This window comes from Gymnoscopelus microlampas (genome assembly GCF_963454915.1).
Source record: "Gymnoscopelus microlampas genome assembly, chromosome: 10".
Taxonomy (NCBI): Eukaryota; Metazoa; Chordata; class Actinopteri; order Myctophiformes; family Myctophidae; genus Gymnoscopelus; species Gymnoscopelus microlampas.
In genome coordinates this window covers 18,656,022-18,682,419 of record NC_139947.1, presented here as the reverse complement: position 1 = coordinate 18,682,419, position 26,398 = coordinate 18,656,022, and the positions used below count along the sequence as shown (strand labels likewise).

The window sequence follows — 26,398 nt, the reverse complement described above, 5'->3', positions numbered from 1 at the left end:
CAGAGTAAAGATGCAGGAGGAGGATTTGAACCCACAAGTTTTGGATTATGTAGACAGTGTCCTATCACCGTGAGCCACCCTGACCCATCAAGACCGGGAACACTGTGTCATTTTTATTTATTTGGCCCCTGGAACAACATATTTTACAAATGTTTGCTTTAAAAAATGTATATTCAAAGATGGTCATGATTTTTCAAAATAGCAGATCTACAAGCTCATAGCCATGCTATGAGCTTGTAGATCTTCTATTTTTGAATAGCCAAAGACAGCCAAAGACTAAAAATGGCTTAATGGCTTAACTAACAACAAACTAAATATATCAAGATATGCAGTTAATTTTTTTATTTTTGTTTTTGTTCCTTGTTGAGATGCTTGAATATGGAGACAGCACTATGGAAACAAGCTTCTATAGGCTTTTTTGTGTGTGATTAATCTATTTGACTTTAGACACACAGTAAGCACAATAATAGCTCACTGTGTTTAGATGCTCTCTAGTCTCTACATGTCCAAAGGTCCTGTGTTCAAACTCCATAGATAACAGATCATTATTTTAAAGTTTTAAACACAAATCCTTCTCATGGACTTGATTGGATCAAATCGACGGGAAGTGATGCCCACAACGCCCTAGGAAACTTGTGGATAGTAAAACTTAAACTTAAACGTTATTTAGGTAAATTATTTCCCCCCTTCATTAATACCAATTGGAATTGCATTTTATATCGTTGGAATTTCTTTTACAATATAGACACCTATATCATCATCATCATAGCCTTTATTTCAGCTTGGAGTACAGTTGAGGGGCAGGCCATCATTTTCAATGTAGCCGAGATACAGAACACAGTAATCAACAGGAATGGACATTAATTTCACATACAGCAACATAAAAAATATGAATAATGAATCAGAATACAGAAGCACTCAAAAAACTAAAAGAGAGAACTAGAACAGATATACCAACATTAAATAATTAAATAAAGCAGTTACAATTCTGAACAAAAATATTGGAAACCATTTCCCTGAAATAACCTATAAGGATTGAAGTGATTTGATTTTCAAGGACCTCTGGAGCTCATTCCAGGCAGATGGAGCACTGACAGAAAATGCTGTCTTGCCTAACTCTGTCTGCGCAAAAGGAACCTTGAGTGTCAGGAGATCACTCGAGCAGGTCTGGTATGTAGTAGGGGTCTGATCCAACATAGAACAAAAAGGGGGGAGCATTCCTGAGATAGCTTTAAAAATAAATATATACTAATATAAACATCACAAAAGCCAGTACTGTTAAAAAAATAAATAAAGTCAACTTCCTGCTGATTTTGATTGATTGATTGATTGATGTACTTTATTTAGTAGGACATGAGAACAACAGTACATGGAAGTACAAATTCACAATACAAGGTCTACTAAACTGGAAGACTCATTAAGCACTGAGCTTGTTTAAGATGAGATCCCCATGCACACAAATCATGATGACATATAAGAGACAGACAGATATACACACTACTATACAGAATGTCATACAATCAGCTTACAGGTTACTGGTATGAAGAGTGAAAAATATCTACAAGAGAAGAAAAAGAAAGTGGGGGGTACTATTTGAAGATCTGGATCCGCTTATGTGCTAAGCTGTGCTCGTTTACGTGCTAAAATAGTGACTTTGAGAGCTGTTTACAGTACTATGTAAGTCAATGGGGAGCATACTTTCAATTATCAATTTCTAATCACTGGAACAATTATTTTACATTTCTTGTCCACCTTTGGAGTTCCATCATAGCAAGGTAACAACTACACAACCCAAACCTCTACTCTACAGTGGTCTTGCCCTTTAAGGGTTGTTCTTAATCGATGCATGGCCGTGCGCATGCTCCTAAAAGATATTTGGGCGGACGCCTTGGTTTGATTGATTTATTGAATACTTTGTTTAGCAGTTTGCAAAAAAAGCACAGAAAGTACAGTTAAATACAAATACAATGCTAACTAGACGCGTCGCAATTCAAGGCAATTGCAAAGTGTGGTTGCGTCGACGCCGGTCGCGGGCTGCGGCCGCCGGGACTCGAGGAATACGCTGGGAGGAATACTGTCGGAGGCTGCGCCAATTACATTGTTACGTCTCTCATGAGATCACTTGCGTTTCATTTTGAGAGGATCGACCCCGAAATAATGTTTTTGCATCAAACGGTTACATTTTGCGCATTTGTGGCGCCCCCTATGGATCAAAGTGGAAATGCTTTTGGGGACCCGTTGAGTAAACCACCCTTGACATGTGATTCAAATTTGGGATTGACTGGAGGTTGCGTTTGTGATTTTTGGCTTTGTTTGTAAAACGGGCCCCTCCCGCTAACTTTGGAAGCCATTTAAGGACGAACCGTAAGGACTATCAAAATTCTGCTTGGAGATGTTTATCGCATGGGTCCAGAGATAATGTGTACCGATTTTTGTGAGATGTGGACAAAATATGTGGGAGGAGGAGCTAAAAGTGTGTTTTGAAGAAAATTAAAAATGGCGGAAAATCTATACTTTAATGGGAATTGCAAAAACTCCCATTCAAGTATTTTTTTCTCCGTAAGGGCTACAGTTACAAGGCTTGGAGGGGAGGTTCATAATTTATTGCAAAATTATTTAAAAAAAGGAATCACACCAGTTGGCCACATGGTGGCGCTATAACAGCCCACTTTACGTTTTGGCCTATAACTCATGAACCGTAGGTCGTAAAATCTAAATTTATTTTTCCCTGGATTCCTTGGGTCATGACGCAACTCCTTATATAGACCACGCCGTCAGGATAGATTTTCCGCCATTTTGAATTTTCTGCAAAACACACTTTTAGCTCCTCCTCCCACATATTTTGTCCAAATTTCGGTACACATGATCTCTGGGCCCATGCGGTAAACATATCCAAACGGCATTTTGATAGTCCTTACCGTTCGTCCGTAAATGGCTTCCAAAGTTAGCGGAAAGGGCCCATTTTACAAAAAAGGCCAGAAATCCCGAAGGAAACATCCAGTCAATCCCAAATTTGAATCACATGTCAAGGGTGGTTTACTCAACAAATCCCTAAAAGCATTTCCATTTTGATCCATAGGGGGCGCCACAAATGCTCAAAATGTAACCGTTTGATGCAAAAACCTTATTTTGGGGGGATCAATCCTCTCAAAATGAAATTCAAGTGATCTCAGGAGTTACGTGACAATGTAATTGGCGCAACCTCCGACGGTATTCCTCCCAGCGTATTCCTCGAGTCCCGGCGGCAGCGACCCGCGACTCGCGTCGGCGCAACCACACTTTGCAATTGCCCTGAATTGCGACGCGTCTAGTTATTATCCATTGTTTACAGTATAGGAGACATAAAGGGGTTGAAGTGGTGAAGTCTAGGTACATTTACTCAAGTACTGTACTTAAGTACAATTTTGAGGTATGTTTTACTTTACTGGAGTACTTCCAATTTTCTTCTTCATCTCAAAGGTAAATATTGTACTTTTACGCCACTATAATTATTTGAAAACTTTAGTTACTTTGTAGATTTGGATTATTATTACAAAACCACCTATACACTTTGGAAATTTGAAAATAGCCTATCTACAAGCTCTACAAGGATTTTTATACATTTTATACATTTGAAAACGTGATACCAATACATTTGTACTTTTACTCAAGTACATTTTTAACACCGAACTTGTACTTGTAGCAGACTGATACTTTTACTTAAGTAGCAAATGTGAGTACTTCTTCCCTCACTGTGTACAGTTCAGGAGAAAATCTTGAAACCATAGAATGAGCCTAAGTGCCATCCGTTTTCCAACCAGCAGGTGGTGATAAACACAAACCAGTTAAAACAGAGAAAGAGTGAACACAAAAGCTCCATGGCATGAGGAGAAATGATAGAATCATCTTTCAGGTTCCAGGGTATTGAAAGGTGACTCTGCCAGATGAAATTCTTAACAGAAGGGAAGTTTATTGGATTTATAGTTTACAAACTCTATTCCCAAAAGGACTGAATGAGGATATTCCATGGCATGTTATGCTGTAAATAAGTGTGGGATTAAATTAAATTACGTCTAGGTGATGCATCTAAAACACACTTTGTCATAAATCATTCCAAAATTGTGAATTCTCTGTAAATAATTGGTCATGATGTCACATGATCATGTCTGGAATTCTCTGGTTAGGGTGGTTAGTCATGCACAGGTCACACAGACGTGCTATTATGGATTCCACCAACATTATAGGATAGACCCGCCTTACCTGTGTCTGATTGGCTTCCTGGCAGGCATAGTGCTACTGAGATTAGGGTTAGGGTTAAGGTTAGGTTTAGGCATAGCAAAGTAGGCAAAATTGTTAATTTATGAAGATAGACCATCCCAATTGTAGCCACTAAAGTCGAAATGGTTCACAAATCCTACAAATGGTCTCTCTAGAAAAGCGGTGGGATCCATAAACACACGTCACAGACAATAATTGAGAGACGCTCCTACAGGGGAGAGTGATTGTCTCACACCTGTGAACACAGAAGGGGTGTAGTAGATATAAGATCATGATGGTCTCCTTTCTGTAAGACACTCTTGGTGTAAGTCCAGAGGAAGTTGAACCGAACGTTAGTGTTCAAATAAAACTGAGCAAGAGCAAGAGTGCTGAATGTCCTGAACATTTCTTCATGAATGCTCCTTCGTTAAACACACACACTAAAATCAACAAACACAATCTCCATGACATTGTGAAGTTGTTCAGGGTTGTTCAAAGGTGCTACTAGCCTGTGCAGCAACCTGCAGTGTCCACTGGGCCGTTGAACTCAACTGAGTCCAACTGAAAACCCATGGTGTCTGTATCTGATGGTGGCACCGGGCTCACAATCGACTGACCAGACAGAATTTCCTCCACCAAGCGCCTGAAACACCAAGGTGTACAGGTTAGTGCAAGAAACAATACATACATAATAATTGTAGATACAATATTTAATATTTTATGTAAAATACAATGAAAGATTAGGTTGGATAGGCAAGGCAAGGTAACTTTATTTGTATAGCACGTTTCAACAACAAGGCAATACAATGTGCTTTACATCAAACATTAAGCAAAGGAAACACATTATAAAATGTCATTTGACTTCAGTAAAAAGGAAGAAAAAAATAGGAAACACCTATTCAGGACACAGAGCAGCAATATACAAGGATAATTGAAAACAGCACAAACAAAAGAAAATAAATAATATTACAATGCTAAATAAATACATTTCAATAAAAGGCAGCTGCAAAAAGAAAGGTTTTTAGCTGTGATATGAAAGAACTGAAAGTGGCAGCATGCTGTTTTCTAGGAGTTTGTTCCAGACATGTGGTGCATAAAAACTGAATGCTGGGGAAACTTTAACCCCCTACATGAAAATGTGCCCATCACTTACTGGATAATTTGTGTTTTTATCACATTTTCACCGTGAATAAAGAATCCAAAAATGTTGAAAATACTTGATGAATTGAAGAAAACAGGGGCCAGGATTAACAAAAACAAAACTATATTTAAAAATAATATTTATAAACTCCAACACAACTGATTGAGTAGATCAATCAGTAGATACATCAATCAATAAATCAATCAATCAATCAATCGTATTGTAAGATTGTAAGTACTTCCAATCGGATTTTCACTTAAATTTAAAACATTTTTTGGGATAAATTGACTTGTGCACGAACAAGGAGTGAAGGAATCAGACAAAAACTAAAATCTAGACACAAAGATGTTTGGGAGGTGAAGTATTCCTATTAGTATCACCCACCAAATGGAATTTTGCTGCATTGTGTTTCCTCTACGTTACCTCATGGCCTCGTTGACATTCCTGTTGTCTTTCACTGAAGTCTCCATCCAGCATGTAAAGCCACAGTCCTGACTGAACCTCTGTATGCTCTCCACTGACACCACTCGCTCTGTCAGGTCACACTGCAGAGACAGAGAGAAACAGAGAAACAGGGGCCAGGGAATGAGGGACAAAGTGAGAGAAGGGGGCCGGAGTGAAAGAGACAGCAGGAGGGAAAAAGGGACAGTGGGTGGGAGAAAGTGAGAGATAGGAGCAAAGAGAAAATGGAGGAGGGAAAGTCGGGGAGAAACAGAGAGTGAGGGGTGGGAGAGTGAGAGGGGGAGAGCAAGTTCAAGTTTTTTTCTTATTTCTTTTTCTCCCGTCTTCTCCCCAAATGAGTCGTTATGCCAATTCCTCCCTACACACATTTCTGTGTATTGTCACTGCTGTTGTATCCATCCTACTGGCTCATCTGCCAGTGAGGAGCCCCCACCGGGAGGACGTAGACGTTGTAGAGCCTCTGTCCTACTATCCCCGCCCAACAGTCCCTACTGACAGGTGCTGCACCAGCCCGAAGGACTAGTGCAGTGACAAATACCACCCTAACCGCCCAGCTTCCCTCTCCCAAACATTGGAGCCAATTGTGTTCGTTTAGACACTTGACGAAGGCAGAAGCCTGATGCACGGCGGTGGATTCGAACCCCCAAACTCACCGGTGCTGGCCCGGCACTTTACCAACTTCTTTTTAATGTGCTGTTCTAGTGCAGCTTTATTCACCTTATTGGCCAGCAGGATGCTGGGGAGGGGCTGTCCGTTGGACAACATTCTCTTGTTGTCCAGGTCCTGTTTCCAGTGGCGACAGCTTTGGAGGCTGGCTGAGTTGCTGACGTCGAACATCACCACACAACCTGAAGCTCCTTTATAATAGATCCGGTTCATAGAGATGAAACGCTCCTGACCTGAGGAGAGGCGACACAGTTAGACTGTAGACACACACACACACACACACACACACACACACACACACACACACACACACACACACACACACACACACAAAACCCTGTAGAACCTAATATCAATCAATCAATGAATCAATCTATATGTGTTGTACCTGCAATGTCCCAAAGCTGCAGTCTGACTTTCTCTGTGTCTGTCCAGAGCAGCAACTTCATAGTAAACTCCGCTAGAGAGAGAGATTGAGAGATAGAGGGTTTAATTGCCCATCTTATTGACTGTAATTGTCATTGCTTTCAGGTTTTCTTTATTTTTATAATTCGTATTATATATTTTTAATCATTAACCTCTCGTGCTGTTTCTCTTTAGTGCAACTATTTTGAATTGTTAATTTGATATAGCCATGTATTATTGGGTTTTAATTTATAGCCATGTATATTATTTTATTGCTATTAGATTTGTGTTATTATACTAGAGGTTTGGGCCACTACGTTGCACCCAGAGACATTTATTAGAGTTACACCAACCCGGGGGCAGTAACTCGAAATAGTGACAACACTCATAGACATAGTGCATTCCGTAAACTTCTGGTTCAGGGCTTTGTCACTATTCGCCAATAGAAGGCCATGTAGAATACCTGGCTTGATTAAGTGAATGGAGGTGGCGTAACTCTCTAATAAATGGCTCTGATTGCACCTACAGTATGTCGCACCAACAATCCTGATATGCCCATATATGGGCGACCGTATCAGGGCCCCCAGGGGGCACATGTGCAAATTGGTGTTGTTAGACAACGGTTTATGTTGTGTCTGACATAAAAGGGACAGTATACGCCTCGACAAAGGCCTGCGTTGTTAGGCAACTGTTTCTGTTTGTGTCTGACATCTGTGCATGTTGTCCACCGACCGACCATCAGGGGCCCATATATGGAGTACTTTGATGTCATCAATATGTCGTAATCGTACTGACGTCATAGTCTGGCCTGGACTCCATATTTGGCATGGCTAGCACGGAACTCCACAAAAGGGGCACAGTGCACCGCGAACGGCCTGCGTTGTTAGACACTGGTTTCTGTTTGTGTCTTACATCAGTGCATGTCAGACATCACCGCATATTGTCCGCCTGCCCACTCACCCACCCATTAGGCAATTTTAATGTAAAGGATATATCTGTACCTCGGCACTATTGAAAACGACGGTTTGCCCTCAATGTAGGCCTACTTTCCAAGGTTTTAAATAAATAAATGATTCATCTTCAATTTAATATTGTTGCAAATAAACTTTTACACACATACTTCATAAACTGGCATCACAAACCGAGACACAAACATCACAAACAAGCTCACATCAGAGAAGCTTCATAGCAGCAAACTTAGTCTTTAGGCTATAAAGCCTCTCATAACATAAAAAGTATATTACCTCCCATTGTCATCTTGTAATTCTTGTTGAACTGTCCGTTGACATAGCGGTGCACAAAGGAGGATTTCCCAACATTTCCATCTCCTATAATCAGTATTTTGAACTGGTGCTCCGTCATAACCTCTCCCACTCAGCAACACAGTTGAACACGACAGCACGGAGAAAAAGTCCCTCAAAGTAAGACGGCCGACATCAACGACGATGCTTGCAAAGCCACATGTTCAAGATTCCAAAGCCACAACGTGATGTACTGTACAGTACAGTACATGTCATTTATTTACAGCAGCCTGAAGCAAAGTTACTTTTTCCTTTCTTTTAAACAAGAAAGTAATCACTGAAACCTCTGCCTGACATTATACCCAGCTGTTTTTCTTGTCTGACCCCCAAGTGTCGTTACTACTACCCTGCCCTAACTCAAGCCCAATTTATCTCTTTCTCCATCCTAAAAGTCTCAAATAAAGGCTTTACGTTCGGATAATCGCATTGGTCTGCTTGTCTTAAGTGCTGCTCTGCTGCTGCCAGTTTTGCTTTCAGGAAACAACTGTGGACACATGCCATGCATATCTCTCATGAGCCACACCTTTGTGGAACACAGAAGGGTGCAGTACATAGACATAATGCGTAGAGACACCGCATCGCTCTAATGAACAGCAGTGTAACTCCTCAGAGTGTACAAATGGAACCAAATCACTGTACAGATCTACATAAACACTGATGATTTTACTGTGTTTACTGTGTGTACCTATGTAGTGTACGTACTGTATGGTGTGTGGTGCAACCTTTCTGCAATGAAAATGGAATCCTCACCTGCCTCTTCACTGCTGGTACCAGCATTAATCTGACAAGATGATACATAAATTATGTAAAATAATGTAACACTAGGCTTGGGAAATTATTGGCAAAGTTATCTCTTCCTTGTGTTGTACACAGTATACTTACACTAGGGCTGGGCGATAAAACAATCTTGACTGTGGATTGTGATACAATTGATGACAATAACGTCGACACAGGAAAATAGGTGCAAAAGCGAAAGTGGTTTGGATATCTCGGCACAGTAAAACGACCAGCTCAGTGGTCTTGGGGTTAAGAGTGTCCGCCCTGAGACTGGGAGGTCAGGATTTAAACCCTGGTCGTGTCATACCAAAGCCTATAAAAATGCTACCGTCTGCTTGGCGTTCAACATCAAGGCTTGGATTGGGTCCCTGTGACATACTACTATAGCGTCATGTCCAAGCTGCCTCACACTAAGGAAACAGGAGATACAATAGGAGTTCCAGGCAGTACTACTTGTCAACCAGTAGGTGTCCTACCCTACAGAGTCATGTCTCAATGGAAGCATAGGGAGGGAGGCCACCTCCAACCACTGCACATGAATTAGTTATTGTATTAACCCATTAAGACCTGAGGCCGATTCTAAGGGACCCCGCAGAAGCAGAGATTTGAGTAAAAAAACGCTTTAAAAAATATACATATTCAAAGATTTGCACGCATTTTCAAAAATAGCAGATCTACACGTTCATAGCATGGCACGAAGTGACGCTCTATGAGCTTGAATATATCTGCTATTTCTGAATAGCCAAAGTCTAAAAATACATACAGATTGTTGTTTTATTCATTAAAATAAGTTCTGGATTGCATTTTTAGGTTTCCTGTAACTCACATACTGTAGTGATACTTTTGCTGTTCAGGTTTAATACTGTTTACACTCATGATTTCAACATAAGAGGCAATACAGTATGTGTAGGTGTATGTGAATGGATCGAGGTGACCCTAGCGTGCCTATTCTGGGGCAAACATTCGGCAACAATAGCTGATCTACAAGCTTGTGTTGTGAACTGGTGATCTGCTATTTTCAGTGAAGAGATTTGATGTAGAGGGGACCAAGTACAGAGCCCTGAGGAACCCTGTATTCCCATATCCACTTTAAAACTGGTGTCACTTTTTCAGGCATGTGGACATTTTGTGACATGTTGTGAGCTTCTAGATCTGCTATTTTTGAAAATGTTGAAGAGTTAACCTCTTCCATTGAATTGGCCCATGAACTTGCTTCTGACTCTACTGTCCACTTCAACTGACCCTGAATTCAACAATTCGTGTTCAATTAAAGCCCATTATATTTTTCATTATCTGAATGCTACACTATTGGCCCAACATTTCTCCTGCAGACATTCCATATGATTGTGTGCATGATAGATTTTTTTTCACTTCAGCTGGTCTATTAACGAGGCTATAATTTTCATTACATCATAATTCTTATCTTCTGACTATAGCTTCATCGAATAGAATAGTAGAATAATAGAATTGAATAGTGTTTGTCGCTTAATCCAGACAGATTTCAATGACAATATTCTATAAGCAATGGTATTGGGGGAAAAAACACAAAACATAAAAATCATACAGTCATAGAGATTTTTATTTCTGTAAATAAACAGCATGTTGCATATTAAAGCAATTCGGCAGGATATTGATCAATACAAACAAAACAGCTGAGAATAACTAGTCAAGAATATATTACGTGCATACTGCAATAACCGTAATAAGGGTACAGAACATCAGTAGACATCAACATCAAAGGTCAGCATAAGGAATGAAAAACTAAATCAAATCTCAAAGTCCCCAAAAATATAAAACTTAAATGGTAGATTTGAATGTCAAGCTGCTTGAATTGGTTCAAAGTCTTACGGGTTGGCTTCAGACCAAGCAACATATTGTGCCCCATCCATCTGACACAACTTCTTTAGGTTTGCTCAGTGTCACATTCAGGGCAGCGCTCACTCTCTGTTGTCCCTCCACTCTCGCTTATAACATAGACATGGCCTTTATGGCATCTGTACCAATGGTCAGGTTTCATCTGTATGGCTGAGACAATCACCTTACTCTCGTCTTCGTCTAATCCTAGGCCAGTGTGTTGAATCATGTCATCCAGACTCTTCAATGCCCGTTTCACTTTAGTGTGTTGAATCATGTCATCCTCTTCAATGTGAAGCAGACTCTTCAATGTCTGCTTCACTTTGTCTTGCTCAGTAAATGGACCAGGCGTTGCAACTTTTTAGACTTTTAGACTTTTTGACTGACAAGCAAGTTGCAACGGATGTTGAGGTCAGCCAAGAGGATCAGCCTCTTCAGCTCACGCTGTAGATCCAAGACCTGCTGGTCAGTGAATTTCTGCCTCAGATCGAGTAGCCGCATCCCAAATGTCTGAATAGCAAAGATGTTTGGCACTGAGGACATGCAAACTTCCCTGGGTTCTGGTGGCAAAGAACCATCTGCTTGTGCCCACATCGGACCATCTTCTGACAGGGCTCCCGACATGCAAACTTCTCTGGGTCCTGGTGGCAAAGAACCATCTGATTGTGTCCACATTTGAGCATCTTCTGACAGGGCTCCCGACATGCAAATTCATTCTTATGCTCAGGGTCACGAGGATGGCAGTACCATGTGCAAGGGTGGCCACATTCCAAACTGATCTCACAACGTAGTGTGCAGCCTCCCTGAGGAGCTTGGTTAAAATCTTCAGCACGGGAGGCCTCAACCTGGCGGTCTGGATGGTTGTGACAGCGGAGGGTGAGAGCTGTCCCGATCTCGCCCTTCTCCTGCAAGGTACCGAAGATGCCTGCCCACAGCTTGACTCTGCCCAGCATTTTGCTGTTGCAGATGCAGTAGAGAGCTTTCTTGGCACGCGACAAGGCCACACAAACGCGGTTGGAGATGCTCAAGAAGCCGACATTACCCTCTGCATTGCTGCGGACCAGAGATAACAGGATGATGTCATTCTCTTCCCCTTGGTACTCGTCCACAGTGTGTACACTGACCCCTGCAAAGGACTTGGAGGCCATGAGTTTTCCCAAACAGAGAAGCTGGGCGGTGTAGGTGGTCAGGATGGTAATCTGCTGTGGTTCGTAGTCCTGTAAGAGAAGGTAGCGGCACAGGGCAACTACAAACTTGGCCTCATGCTGGTTCTGGTGACTCTTTCCATCTCTCATGTTTTCTTCTGGGTAATTGTGCTCCAAAAAGAATAGATTGGTTGTAAGGCCCTGCAAGGCAATCATTTGTAAGATTTTTATGTGTCATATTCATGGTATGGAATTATCTGATATTCAGAACATAATCTAAATGGGGGGACAGGTTCAATGATGACTTTTGAAATAGTTAAACCATACCCTTTCTATAAAAAAAACGAATATTTGTCAGATTTTAAAAGAATCCATGGTGCCTTAATACATTATAATTTCCCTCTATAACTAAAAAACACCTTAAATATTTTAGAGATAGTTTTCTTTCTTTTACTCAAGGAGGACAACGCCCGTCGCAAGTTGATGAAGTCATTTGGCCATGTGTGGTCCACCCCTATGGAATGTATGGAAAGCAAAACTAACTTAATACTTCCTAAGGTTAATATGGGCATCAAAATAATATTTTTATTATATATATTATTATGCATAATTATATGTTTTTGTTTAGTTTTTATTAGCACATGCATTCCATACATTCCATAGGGCTGGAACACACATGGACAATGATATCATCAACTTGCGCCGGGCATTGTCCTCCTTGAGTAAAAGATGAACTATTTTTTCAATAAATAAAATATTGAAGTTTTGAATTTAGAATTGTTGTTATAGAGGGAAATGATAATGTATTAAGGCATATTAGCCTGCCCAGGGATCCTTTAAACAAATTTGACCCAAACCCTATTTTTTCATTAAGACCATCCTATAGGTCATAGGTTTAGACAGAAGTCAAAGGTCACATGCAGATGATTTTAAAAGATCATACCACCAGTCTGCCATGTTAAGCCTATTGATCATGACTCACAGTATACCTTTACCTGTTTGATAACATTTGTAATTGTCAAAATGTAAACAAACATAAAATCTAACAGGAAAATGCAGTATGTTTATGTACGTTATATGGTCAAAGATGTGAATATACTGTAGACAATGACATGTATTGATGACGGTATGATCCTTTAAGTCCGTACAGGGTAGTAGTACAAGTATGCACTGCAGGCAGTGGTGGAAAGTAACTAAGTACATGTACTCAAGTACTGTACTTAAGTACACTTTTGAGGTATTTATACTTTTGAGGTATTTACAATTTTCTATACTTTTCAAAGGTTCAAATTTACTGTGAATACTTTTTCCACCACTGACTGCGGGGGAACTGAAATGCTGTGATGAAACTGAAACACACCATGATGTCTTCATGGGCCATGACAGACGGGTGGTTCTCCAGCTCGTCGTAGATGTGTGGGGTCAGGAGAGAGGCGATGTTTGGCTTCATGCGATGCTGCAGACATACAAAGAGAAAAGAGCAAAGACCAGTGATGGAGGAAGTGCTCACATGTTATACTTAAGTAAAAGTATCAATGCTGCAATGTAGATATACTCTGTCACAAGTAGAAGTCCCGTATTCAAAATGTACTTGAGTAAAAGTGCAAAAGTATCAAATGCAGGATCTAAAGACTCCCCATATTAAATCGATGGATTATTAAATTGTTCATGCGTAAATTAACATCAATGACAGTTTTGCTGATTGTGAAAAGAAGCACAAACCTGGCTGTTGAGTTTAACATAGGGTAGCTTCATTTTGATCAGCCTCTCAAACATGGACACCTCCATATTGTATTCCCTTTCCAGATCATATACTGTAGCACTGGGCCGCAACTGAGAAGACATATAATACAAGAGATCACTGTAAAGTTACATTGCACACAGCAAACCACTGCCATTTTTATTTAAAAAAAGACAGCAGCGATGACAGCAGCGCGTGTGTGTGTGTGTGTGTGTGTGTGTGTGTGTGTGTGTGTGTGTGTGTGTGTGTGTGTGTGTGTGTGCGTGCACGTGTGGCAGGGGCATGCCATGGCAGTTAAAGGTACTGCACCATGAATTTTAACTTTTCCTTCTTTTGTGTGTGTTTTTAGTCTCCCCTACCTCTCTTCTATCCCCCAAAATACCCCAGTTTGAGCACTCAGGCTTTCACAGCATATCTGGGGTTTTGTGGTTTAGGCTCAAACCTTTTGAAAAACGTTTGAGGGACATATAAACAATATGATATTAAATATTAAATATATTTTTTAAATGCATGGTGTAGATCCTGTAGAACCATTTCAAATGGTAGAAACCATTTGAAATGAAACAAACTCCAGCAGGCAAGCCCTCTTGTGCCCACCATATGTTTTGATAAGATTAAAAAAAAAAATGTAAGTGATGGATGGCTACATGCATACTCAACATGTGATAGACCCTCAACCCAGCCACAGTCACCACACAACTACTCATGCAGAGAGCAGCTTACAATGCAGCACTGGTGGGTCAATGTTGTGAGATTACAATTACAGCTGCACAATGATACTGACAAATTTAAAGAAAATATCTAAATGTAAATGTTGGCATACACACAGCCTTGTTTGTGCAGACAGTCGGGGACTACTTTGTTATTAAAGCCAGTTTTCATTATCTATGATTTCCATGTCTACTTTGCGTTGGGCTGAACAACGCCCCTAAGCTGTGATATAATGACAATATACCATGGTAAGTATGTGACGCTGCCATGTGGGTTTTAGAGACAGTGGTGCTTCCTGACCTGCTGGTGGTCTCCGATGAGGATGAGGTGCTGACACGCTTCACTCAGCGCAGTAATAATGTGGGCCTCCAATACCTGTGCGGCCTCTTCTACGATCACCAGCCGTGGCTGCACTTCCTGGATCACATTACGGAACTTGGCCGCTCCTGTTGTTGTCATGCCAATGACCTAATGGGCAGATTTCTTCCATTTTAACTCTGACCCTAACATACACAATATTACTAGTAGTACATTACATAGATTTCTACTAGTGTTACTGTACCTTGGCCTTTGTCAGGACACAGAGACGCTCATTGCGTTGTATATCAGCAAGTCGATCCACCACATGCTGATAGGCCTCTGCAGGCCGCAACGCTTCGTTACGCAGTGCCATCCTGTAGCGTGCAACCCACAACCTACAGACAATTTACAATTAGGCATTTAGCGGACGCTCATCCAGAGCGACTTACAATAAGCAAGGTAGTCACATACATCAAATGCAGAGACAGTGTAGTGCCTCAGTAAACTAGGATCACAGGTAAACCAAGAACCTAGCATCAGTCTAAACAATATACTATCAAAATAATAATCTGTAAATTCAAACAATAGGAGACCAGGTAGACAATGAGCCTAGCATCCGTTTAATAACATGCTACAGTATTTAAAGTACATTTTCAACAATGTGGTCAAGAAGACAACAAACCTACTGTAAGTAACACAAACATGAGAACATGGTCGTCAAATCTACGTCAGTCATTAGCATCAAACTAGCAAAAGGTGGCAGGAAGGGGTACAGGTAGAGTGAAGTGCTAAGGGCTGAGGTGGAGACGGTAGATGACCATTAGTCAAACAATAATATGACAGCACAAAGCCAATGGACTAAGACTAATAGGCTGAAAATTGACAGTGTCATGGTTTTATTGTTTACTGGTTATGCAATACCCGTTGTACCTGTTGTTTGAGTAGGCTACTCACTGTACCCGTTGTTAGAGTATCCAGTGCAGTACCCGCGGGCATAATACTGTAGGCCTATTCAGGAACGATGAAGGTTAGGGTTAAGGTTAGAAAGGGAGCCGTACCGATAGAGTCTCCATCTGTCTGGCAGACTGAGAAGCCAAACATTCAAAACGTCTTTCTCCTCCGCTTCAGTCAAGTCCGAGCTCAGGTCCAGCTCTTTCCTGATTCTGTCCCTCAGCTGTCTCCTCTGATGTCGTTGCATCTATATACAGGTGCATGGCAAGGTTTGAACCCACATTAATGACAGACGGCCCAAATCCTAGGAAAATATTCTATCACTATGTGATGGACTATAACGTTTTTTTTTAAATGTTTTTGAATCTTTCTTCTGCATTGTCATTTCATTTTCTTATTTTATACTATGCTAAAGCCTCAATCTTACCTGATTCACCGTGTACTTTGGGGTAACATTTTAATCACTATGCAATGCATCATCTAAAAAACTAAAGCTGGTAAAATGTGTTAGGAGTATATGGCACAGCTTTTTTTCTCTCACCTCCCAGCCCTCGTCGCTTGGCTCTGCCTGTTGTTCAGTATCGTCAATTTTCAAAGCCAGCATTTGCTCTTCAAGTCCTGCCATCATGGCTCTGTCTATCTTCTCGCCCCGGTTGCTTCTGGTTCGTTCAGCCTGGATCCAATTGGCCTGCTCCATGATTTCAACCATCTCCTCATCCTCAGCTGTATACAATAAATTAAAAGATTACACTTCAAAATAAAATATGTTTTCTAGCTTGTGTGCAGGGATCTGCCTTTACAATGTATTTCAAGCACCTTGCCAATAGCTTAAAGGGAAACTGATGGAAGGAGTTAGTTGTAAGTTAACATACAACAGATTGTGGACTTGGTTTAAAACCTCACCTCCATTTACAATGGCCTCCTCTGTCACCCTCTTCTGGAAGAGAGTGGAATCAATGCCCAACCACTCCATTATGACACAGGGATTAATCTTCTCACCACCGGCCTCAAACCCATCCAGATTCTAAGGAGGAGGGACATTACACAAACAGTTAATGGCAAGTTTACATTGCCTTTAAGGCCATCGGGCAATGTTATGTCATGTTATGTCATGTTATGTCCTGACAGGACTATGATTTGGCCAAAGTAGATTTGGCCCGTCGGCTGTTTAATATCCCATAACCCATAACCCGTTATGTTCTGTCAGCATGACTTACAGGTACAGGTGTGCGGTGCAGGCTGATCCAATGTTCCTTTAACATGAATGTCTCTAGGAAAGCCTCTTGGAGGATTCCTTTCAGATTGCACCCCAGCTTTGCCAACAGAGGCTTTATCTTCCTCTTCACCTCATCCAGCTCCTTGGAGATCTGAGAGAGCCAATACAAAGACACACAGTGCACTGAAGCAGTGGTTCTCAAAGTGGGGTCCAGGGACCCAGAAGGGTCCTTGAGGGGGTTCCAGGGGGACCCCAGAAAAATGTGTTTTCCACTTTAACTCTATTTCATGCTTAAGCTATTCGAAAATAGCTCACAACGAGTCGCATCTTAACACGTTGTGAGCTTGTAGATAAAATAAATAATAAATGTAGTAACATTTTTTTAATTTAGATGTGAGCTTGTAAATCTGCTATTTTTGAAAATGTTTGAATTTTGAAAACATTCTTTAACGTTTTTGAAATTTGTTTCCTATAATGACATGCCCAAAATAGGGACACCAGCGATAACCAAACCTGTGGGCTGGGGCCCACTGGTGTGGTGTGAGGTTAATACAAGTGGGCTCCCAAATAATTGGCAAAACATTAGGATTTTAATGATAATATAACATTAATATAATTGTTTTTAATGTAAAAAAAAAGAAATTGTAATGAAGAGGTCCTTTGTTACCTATCCTTTCCACATGTATATTGTAACCTGAGTGATTGATTGGAGTATGGATTATTCGCACAGCATATTGGCACTTTACAATACAGTACAACTTACAGTGTAATTTGCACAGTTAATAAATGCAGACATTAGTTTAAGTATTTGTTGAATACATTCTGTCATTTCTTGTCAGTGTCTTGCTGAATTGCACTGAGTGAGCCACCTAATATAGACATGTATGTTGAATAATGATAGATAGGCAAGTGCAATACATTTACATTTAAGAGCAAGTGCAATGTTGGATACAGGAAGAGTAGGCACCAAGGAAGAGTGGGCACCTCAATGCTAAATTGGCATTTTTTTCCTAAATGTAAAAAAAAAAAAGAATTTAGAATATAGAGAAGAGCAACATATAGTTTCATTGTTAAGTTCGATTGGATGCTTAACATTTACCTGTTCTGTGTCTTCCAGTGTAATTGGGCTGGACCATAGTCAGGATGGCAGAAAGGGGTTGTGATGTGATGTATTTGGAACATGCTAAGGATATTGTTTTTGTGTTGTAGTAGTGTGAAGAAGGAACCATTACTTGCCTGCAGTTCATGGATATGTTTTATATAATTTTATGAGGGTTAAAGGTATATGTTTTGAACTTTTGATGTATTTGTCTTATGTTCTTTAATATACCCCTTGACATGGTGGAGTCCAGACTAATCACCTCCGGCTGAGTATAAAAGGCTGCCAGCAAGTGAATGTCAGACAGGGCTGGTGGTAGTAATGGTGAGAGAGCGGGACACAACGATGTCAGCTGTTGGAGCGCCTGTCTCTTTGTCCCTTTTTGCCATCTTTTGTCTATTTTTCTGTGGTGAATAAATACACCTAATTGGGTCATTCTCTCAAAATGTAATGGTATCTTTTCTTTAAAATCTTGAACATTTAGTTTTTATTGTGATACCGATAAATAGGACCTTAAAGTATAGTGTGCTAGTTCCATTGAACCAAGACGGAACGCAATGATTGATCCATTAAAATAAACATGCACTGCCGAGTTAACGGGGTGGCAGTGGTTCAGGAGGTAGAGCGGCAGTTCGATCCCGGGTTCCCCCAGAGTTAGGGTCGAAGTGTCCTTGAGCAAGACGCTGAACCCCTAATTGCTCCCGATGAGCAGGTTGGTGCCTTGCATGGTTTCCTCCTCCATCGGTGTATGAATGTGTGTGTGAATGGGTGAATGTAATGCACAATCTATGTAAAGCCTCTTGGATAAAGGCTCTATATAAATGTAAATGTTACCATTTATTTAACTGGTCAGCTGGGTGGGCCACGAAAGCTTTCAAGATTTTCAAGTGGATCCTGATCCAGAAAAGGTTGGGAACCATTGCTTTGGAGTTATGTTAAAAATAATCAAATAGGTTAATCATTTTCTCACACCAGCTCACCTCTTTTTTTGCAGGGTCGTTCGGCAGGTCGTGGGTCAGCTCCCGAAGATTGAATTGCTTCAGTGCTTCACTGTTGCTCCGGCCTCCTACTCTGACAATGCCCGTTGGTAGAAACTTAAGGATACCTGTGTGTGTAGAGGAGGGAAGTTAAATGTTATTTATATAGCGCATTTCAAAACTAATGTTAACATTATTCTACAATCAATTGGTAGCCAATGTTATTATGAAGCAAGCACAGGTGTGATATGTGACCTTCTACGTGTATTAGTTAAAAGTCTAGCAGACGCATTCTGCACCAGCTGGAGGCGATGTACAGAGGAGCGACTCGGGGTCGGTGAATAATGAATTACAATAGTCCAAACGGGAGGAAATAATAACATGGATGAGTTTTTCCAGGCCTTGAGGTGATAGTAAAGACCTGAGTTTGCAAAAGTTTCTTAGTTGAAAGAAACAAGTTTGGACCACCTTTTTTTTTATTTCTTTTTTACATGTGGTTCAAAGTTCACATGTTGGTCAAATAGGTTCTTTAAAACACCATAATCATTAGGGATGGGTGCTTGGGCATTTTTTGTTAACAAATACACTTTAGTTTACAAATAACTGAGTATTGTACAGTTAAATGTAGTTAAACGTAGCTTGATGTCATATGTAAAGGCCCATTTTCAACCTTATCTTCATATAATTGGCATCACCAATGCTCATTGTAAGATGCCACCATTTCTGTCTACTCGCTCTGTATCTCGAAGGTGGGCTATGGACAGCTCAGAAACCTGCCTACCAGTGATATCATTGGTAGGCAGGTTTGGTCATTTCAAGCAAGATTTCAAACTTTTATTATTTTATTTATATTCTATTTCAGGGTGCACTCTTTCCTACATATTCTCGCTCAAGTAGTAGGCCTACTATAGTGACGGCTTAGGACAACATGACGTGATGTGTCCCGCTAATCCCAACCACACTGGAATGCGGAAGTGCCATATGGTCAGATCCATCCCAAATCGTCACCCGTTTGAAGGCACGGTTGTGAGAATGCGTTGATCTTTCCATTAAGAGAAAGTCTGTAGTTTCTATTAGCTTGGAATCGATGATGTCATTGGTTTCTGAACTGTCGATAGCCTTAGACACAGAGCGAGTAGGCAGAAATGTGTACCATCTTATAAAGCGGATTAGTGAAGACCAATTATATGAAGATAATGTTGAAAATGGGTGATAGTGCTCCTAAGTTGTTATACATTTTCAGTTGATTTGTCCAACAAAATAGCGATTTTTATTTAAAAAAATGGTGTACATGGTTAACCATTTAAACATCCCATCCACAAAAGCTCATGATATTGAATCAAAATAGAGAGGATTTTTGTCTTGCATCTTAGGAGCAGATTTTCTTCCGTAACGGCACTCAATCAGTGCTGTCAAACATCCATAAATGCAAGTATAATTTAATTTAGTTGCAATTCAGGACATGACCTCATTGACAGACCCAAAAACTTACCCTCAAGGAACTGATCCAGGGCGTGGTTAGTGAAACACACCACTAGCAATGGGGCACCACTGCTCCAAAGACTCTCATTGGTCAACAGAGCCTGAGCAATCTTCAGGCCCACATAGGTCTTTCCTGGAGACACAAGCATTTTAGGGATTTTAAGTACAAACTACAGAATTGATACATACATTGGTTATTAATCAAATCTGAGAAAGGAGCACAACAGCAGTACAAATTCAGCCCATAGTTTGTTTTTATAGCATCCACCTGGATTTACATTACTGTAACTGTACTTTTTCAGGTAATGGAGTTTATGGAGTTTCCGTTTCAATGGAGCCAAAAGCTCTTGTTGATACTTTTCATGGGTTAAATACATTATTTATAAAAAACGACGTACAGACTTTCAACCTGGAGTTTGTATTTTAAACATGTCATTGCAGCTGAACATTTTCTAAAAAAAAAATCAGAAATAGAAAAAAGCTCACAATGCGTCGTAATACGGCAAGTTGTGAGCTTGTATATTGTGATAGTGACCTTTTAACCACTTAACCCCTATACACTTGGTCGCATAATGAATAGCGAGAAAAGATAGACAAAATTGAAAAAAATGGTGAATGCAGGTGAATGACGAAAGCCTTTCGTCATTTACCTGTCATGACGAAAGGCTGAAAGTGGCTAATTAATTTGAACTCAGGCAGACCCTTGAGAACACCCTGTCTTACCACAACCAGGAGGTCCCTGTATGATGGCCAATTCCTTGGTGAGGGCCAGCTGGAAGGCTCTCATCTGAGACTCATCCAGTCCAAGCACCTCCATTGTGGGCCAGGCCTCTGGCTTCAGCCAGTCGAAGGGCCGAATGCGGCTCTGGTGGTCAGGATGAACAATGGCTGACAGGTTGTATGTATCGCTCATCTTCAGATAGACTGGGGGGAGCAAATGAGTGTTGCAGTCCACAATGTACCTATAAAGGTGTTAGCGATGGGATTAAATTCACCATAATTCATTATTTGTCATGAAACAACACTAAAGGGCTGTCAATACCAAGAATGATTAACTACAAATATTCTGTTAAAATATATATTTTTATATTGTGTGAACTCAAGTGAATGCCAGAGTCCACACCAAAACTATAACGACAACGACAGTGGTGGATCATAATATCATTATTGGGACCATTTTCAGTGATTTGATGAATGATGGAAACACTGACAGCCAAACAACATCCATCCCAATTTAGAGGGTGTCGCGTTAAACATAAGACCTCTAGTTTGATAGTGCTCAACTGGTGCAGTCAGACAATAACTAACCAGCACAATGTTTTAAGTTGCACGCAGGCTCTAACAAAATATTGTGTAAGCGCTGATTCCCATGTATTGAGCCTAAACTGCTGCTGTGACTGTGGCATTCCTGTTGTGGTGTCAGGGGGAGCCAACAATATTCCACCGACAATGTGCAAGTTTGATTACAAATGACAGCGATATCTAACTGGCAATTTATGCCTCTCTCCACCGAGAACAGGGGTGCAATGCTCATGGGACGGCCTTGCACGGCGTGCAGGAACCTATTTGACCAGGAGCATGCGCAGGCACACGCATAGATTTAAAATGACTTTAAATTCACACCTCAACAAAGTTTACAAAGGCTCCCTACTCACACCAGGTCCATTAACATAAGAATGAGCCTAGATGCATATCAATTGTCCATAGCGTGACCTGTAGTGTAGGTGTTAAGCGACGTACGCGTCACGTCATTAAAATACAGTGCAAGCACATCCCAAATGAGCATAGCAACACTGACCGAGAACTACGTACATTGGACAGAGCACACAGAGTTGGCGAAATAAAATGGTGCTGCAGTGCCCTCTATCAGTGCAGAGTATATCTATTATAAATAGGTGTTCATTGTTTTGTTACTGACCATTTGAGATTTGACAATGACCCCTAAAAAGGATAGTTTGGAGCCAACAGTATTTGAGAGACCAGGATCTTGACTTTTTTGATAAATCATATGGAACCATTATGTTTAACTTATATTTAGGGATGCTAATTTGTGTTTCTTTCTTTCTCTGACCGATAGCTGACCCTCGTGAACTGGTCATTAACCATTAATAGACTACATTAAAGGGGCTACACCATGAATTTAAACTTTTTCTTCATTTTTGTGTGTTTTTGGTCTCCCCCACCTCTCTTCTGTTCCAACAAATACCCGACTTCGAGCATGCAGGCTTTCATAGGCTATCTGTGGTTTTTATGTAAATTGGTCTGAAAACAGTCCGTCAGATTTGTTCCCCCAGCCTACGTCACGTCTGGGAACAATTCCTCCCGTTTTTCAGTTCTAACCAACAAAAAAAATTAAAAAAAGTTTTTTTTTTTTTTTTTTTTTTTTACTTTTTCCACACAGAACCAGGACATAACATGCATACAAACTGGCTCAATAGCGCCCCGTGCCAAACAGGACAATGTGGTATTGCAGGTGAAAGTGCTTTATAAGCCAGAGAGAAGTTAGTTGGAATGAGTATATCTGAGGCTTGATTTAGGCTCAAACCTTTTGAAAAACGTTTGAGGGACATAAACAATATGATATTAAATATTATTATTATTTTTTAAATTCATGGTGTAGCTCCTTTAAAATATACTATTTGGAATGGACACGTCTGTGGCTCAACTCATTCACTGCCAGAATTATTTTGGCCGCGTTTGCCCACTGCCAGCGATTTTTCGATTTTATTACCTTTTTCAAGTAGTCACAGAATATTTATCTCCAGTATGATCGATCCCCTTATGGTTGCTAATCACTGAGGGTTGCACTGTGTGGTTTCACAAATGTCAATGAGGTCATCGCGACCTCGTTGACATTTGTTGTCTGCCTTTGAAAATAGCATGTCTGGACCAAAAATACATAGTAAAAAAAAAAGTACACAGGAGCCGAGATACAGCCTTTTTAAGTAATAAGTTAACCAAGAAGTGAATGGAGCAGCAAATCTTCAGATCACGATATCTTGGGTTCTGTGTGAAAAAAAAAAAATCTGTTTTTTTCCCCAAAAAAGTTGTTTTAGTCATTCTTGGCAGTCTGGGCCTTTGGAAACAAGTCGCTGTTTTATTTTATCATAAGACTTTCAGGGCACTTTTTCACTATTGTCTTTGTTTTCACTTATATCACATTTTTATTTACTTGATGATCATGGTGCTATTTTGTTGTCACGTCAGACTGTGTCATGGTGATAAGATGTGTGTACTGTTTTAATAATAAGAACACACGCTCACATACCTCTTTAAGGGCAGGTGGGCCTCCACTTGCTCCTGCAAGCCTTCTAGCACATAACGGTAGGCCTCAAAGAAGGCGGGGGACTCCACCATCTGGAAACGGTTTGTCTGTAGGATCAGGTCATTTTTGTTATTCTATAGTTCAGTACTTCTCAAAGTGGGGTCTGGGGACCCCCAGGGGTCCTTGGGGGCGTTCCAGGGGGTCCACAGCAAAATAAGTTAATATAGCAGCAAAATCAATTTTAATCCTGCGTAGCGATACTAGTTCAGGTAGGCACGGAAGGCTGGAGGGTACATTGCTAGCTCACTCCCCAGACCCCCCCCCCCCCATTCATTCGCTAACAAGTTAATTCATAAATACACCCACAAGTCAGTCTGTCTCCCCACGTTCAACCTCACTTAATTCTCATACGCTACAAGCTATCTCACACACGCCCTCATTCCCTCAGTGCAACTCAGGCGGTCCTTTTAAGCAGTCTTCTGTTCACTGTTCATTCTGCTTGCTTCGCTGTCTCAGCTGGTTGTTCAAATTACCTCCACCTCCCCGGCCTCCTCCCTGCGACATTTAGTTTCATATTATAGGATGATTCTGTGGATTGTACTGTGATTCTTATGGATTGTACTATTATATGTGGTATCTTAAAACATGCAATTGAAGGTTCAATGTTATATTCATGTAATAACTGTATCCTATGCTCTGCTCTGGGGGGTTTGTGAATTCAGATTCTGTGTCATGCTTGCGCAGGTAATCTGTAATATCACTGGAGCAGAGTCACACCGCCAAACTGAATGCAATATCATTGCAGTAAATGGTTAATCCTGAGCTGAAGTGTCTAACTGAACCACTTTAAACCCTATATACACACCGGATATTTGAAAATAAATGAGGTGGTCTCGGTGAGTACAGACAGTTTCTGACTATTTAGCCGCGTTGGCTTGCGGCGCCCCTGCATGCCACCATTATTAATAGCCATTAAACACACTTTACAGTTCCAGACCATCTCACCTGTATTGTCCACAACTTGTCTCTGCTCTCCTCAGTGAAGATAAGATGGACCCTGCCTTTCCGTAGGTCTTTGGGCTCACTGTCTGACACCGTGGCGTACAGGAAGGTGTCAAAGTTATCACGCGACAGACAGACCAGCGAACCATAGATTAGCTTCTTCGAGCTCTCCCATCGTACACCCTGTTGGGAAAGTGTGCGTGTGTGTGGTAGGTGTTATTGGAGGAGTTATTTAGTTTATTACAAATGTAAAATGTACATTTGCAGAAAAAAACAACAATTGAGTGGATTTATTGAAGATAGCTCCTTTGTAAATTATGTCTCATTCTAAAATAAATATGGCGGAAGCTGAATATAACAGAAGCAGAGGCACTGTTGGCACTGAAGAAGTCTTTCTTTTTACTGCAGACCAGTATGATACAGTATGGTTGATAAAGACAATAGTATTGCTGTTATCTATCCAATATGAAAGCATATGAAAAAACACAGAAATTGACACAGATACCAACCTTAAAAGGCTGAGGGTCAAACTGAACAACGTAGGCTACGCCCGCCCGCGTACACATTGGCTCCACCAGACGGGTGTCACGATACACTGTGATGTCATTGCGCATCCTCTTTGGCGGGCTGTCATTGGCCATTTGTCTCTGGAGTAGTTCCTGGATCCCCTCACGAAGCGGTCGCACAAAGTCCTCTCTCAGCAGCCGGAAGTGAGTGTCGAGGTACAGGTGGTTGCTGGCATAGGGCTGAGAGGTGAGATTTGGTCTAAGGAATGGCCTCTGTTCCTCGTGTATCTCCTCAGGTGTGGGGCAGATAGGCAGGTTCCTGAAGTTCTCCTGCTCTTCTCCACCTAGGATAGGAGGTATGACAAAAGTGGCCATAGGTTTAATTTATGATCACATAAAAACACCAAGAGTTTTTTATGAGACCTACTGAAATGTTACCTTCAGCGAAGGAGTATAGCAGTATAAATATAAATAAATGTCCATCACTATACCATGGTTCTTAGCAGAAGGTGAACACCCCTCATTCCTGTTGTGTCTTCCAGGTGCATCGCCATCTTTTCTCTTACTCTCTCCTCCACCTGCATCTCCACCTCCTGCTGCATCTGTACCTCCAGCTGCATCTCTACCTCCAACTACACCTATTCCTACAGCTGCACCTCCAACTACACCTCTTCCTACAGCTGCCCCTCTACCTCCAACTACACCTATTCCTACAGCTGCACCTCTACCTCCAACTACACCTATTCCTACAGCTGCACCTCTTCCTACAGCTCTACCTCTACCTCCAACTACACCTATTCCTACAGCTGCACCTCTACCTCCAACTACACCTCTTCCTACAGCTCTACCTCTACCTCCAACTACACCTATTCCTACAGCTGCACCTCTACCTCCAACCACACCTCTTTCTAGAGCTGCACCTCTATCTCCAACTACACCTCTTTCTAGAGCTGCACCTCTACCTCCAACTACACCTATTCCTACAACTGCACCTCTATGTCCCTCTACACCTATTCCTACAGCTTCACCTCTACCTCCAACTACACCTATTCCTACAGCTTCACCTCTACCTCCAACTACACCTATTCCTACAGCTGCACCTCCAACTACACCTCTTCCTACAGCTGCACCTCTTCCTTCAGCTGCACCTCTTCCACCAAA

General features: G+C 41.1%; 2 protein-coding genes across 3 annotated transcripts; both read right to left on the bottom strand.

Moving 5' to 3' along the window:
- Positions 1–756: 756 nt before the first annotated feature.
- LOC311054353 (ras-related protein Rab-7L1-like) lies at positions 757–8,681 on the bottom strand. Of its 2 annotated transcripts, XR_014601715.1 has the most exons (6): positions 8,155–8,681; positions 6,894–6,965; positions 6,557–6,738; positions 5,801–5,922; positions 3,578–4,879; positions 757–3,541 (listed from the first exon to the last, which is right to left on the bottom strand). XR_014601715.1 is itself a non-coding variant. In XM_084070248.1 (5 exons), the coding sequence occupies exons 1-5, from the start codon at positions 8,270–8,272 to the stop codon at positions 4,741–4,743; spliced, it is 633 nt and encodes a 210-aa protein (XP_083926374.1). In that variant the 5' UTR covers positions 8,273–8,681; the 3' UTR covers positions 757–4,740. The 2 variants fall into 2 exon arrangements, 1 of the variants encoding a protein (XP_083926374.1); XM_084070248.1 differs by having other exon boundaries at positions 757–4,879.
- A 40-nt stretch (positions 8,682–8,721) lies between these two features.
- Positions 8,722–25,612, bottom strand: LOC311054118 (NFX1-type zinc finger-containing protein 1-like; the record flags this gene model as incomplete). Its single annotated transcript, XM_084069998.1, has 16 exons — positions 8,722–8,734; positions 11,377–12,188; positions 13,348–13,443; positions 13,710–13,820; positions 14,740–14,907; positions 15,002–15,134; positions 15,798–15,937; positions 16,232–16,413; positions 16,594–16,714; positions 16,908–17,057; positions 18,986–19,110; positions 20,475–20,597; positions 21,188–21,426; positions 23,733–23,836; positions 24,735–24,914; positions 25,241–25,612. The coding sequence occupies 16 exons, from the start codon at positions 25,610–25,612 to the stop codon at positions 8,722–8,724; spliced, it is 3,069 nt and encodes a 1,022-aa protein (XP_083926124.1).
- Between the last annotated feature and the right edge of the window lie 786 nt (positions 25,613–26,398).

Bases quoted from the DNA above. Each gene is read 5' to 3' on its own strand.
- LOC311054353 (XM_084070248.1), bottom strand. From the start codon at position 8,272: ATGACGGAGCACCAGTTCAAAATACTGATTATAGGAGATGGAAATGTT. The intron at 5,923-6,556 runs GTGAATAAAGCT...CTGTCTCTGCAG, and splicing joins GCATCCTGCTGGCCAATAAG to TGTGACCTGACAGAGCGAGT. The intron at 4,880-5,800 runs GTAACGTAGAGG...TTGGTGTTTCAG, and splicing joins AATGTCAACGAGGCCATGAG to GCGCTTGGTGGAGGAAATTC.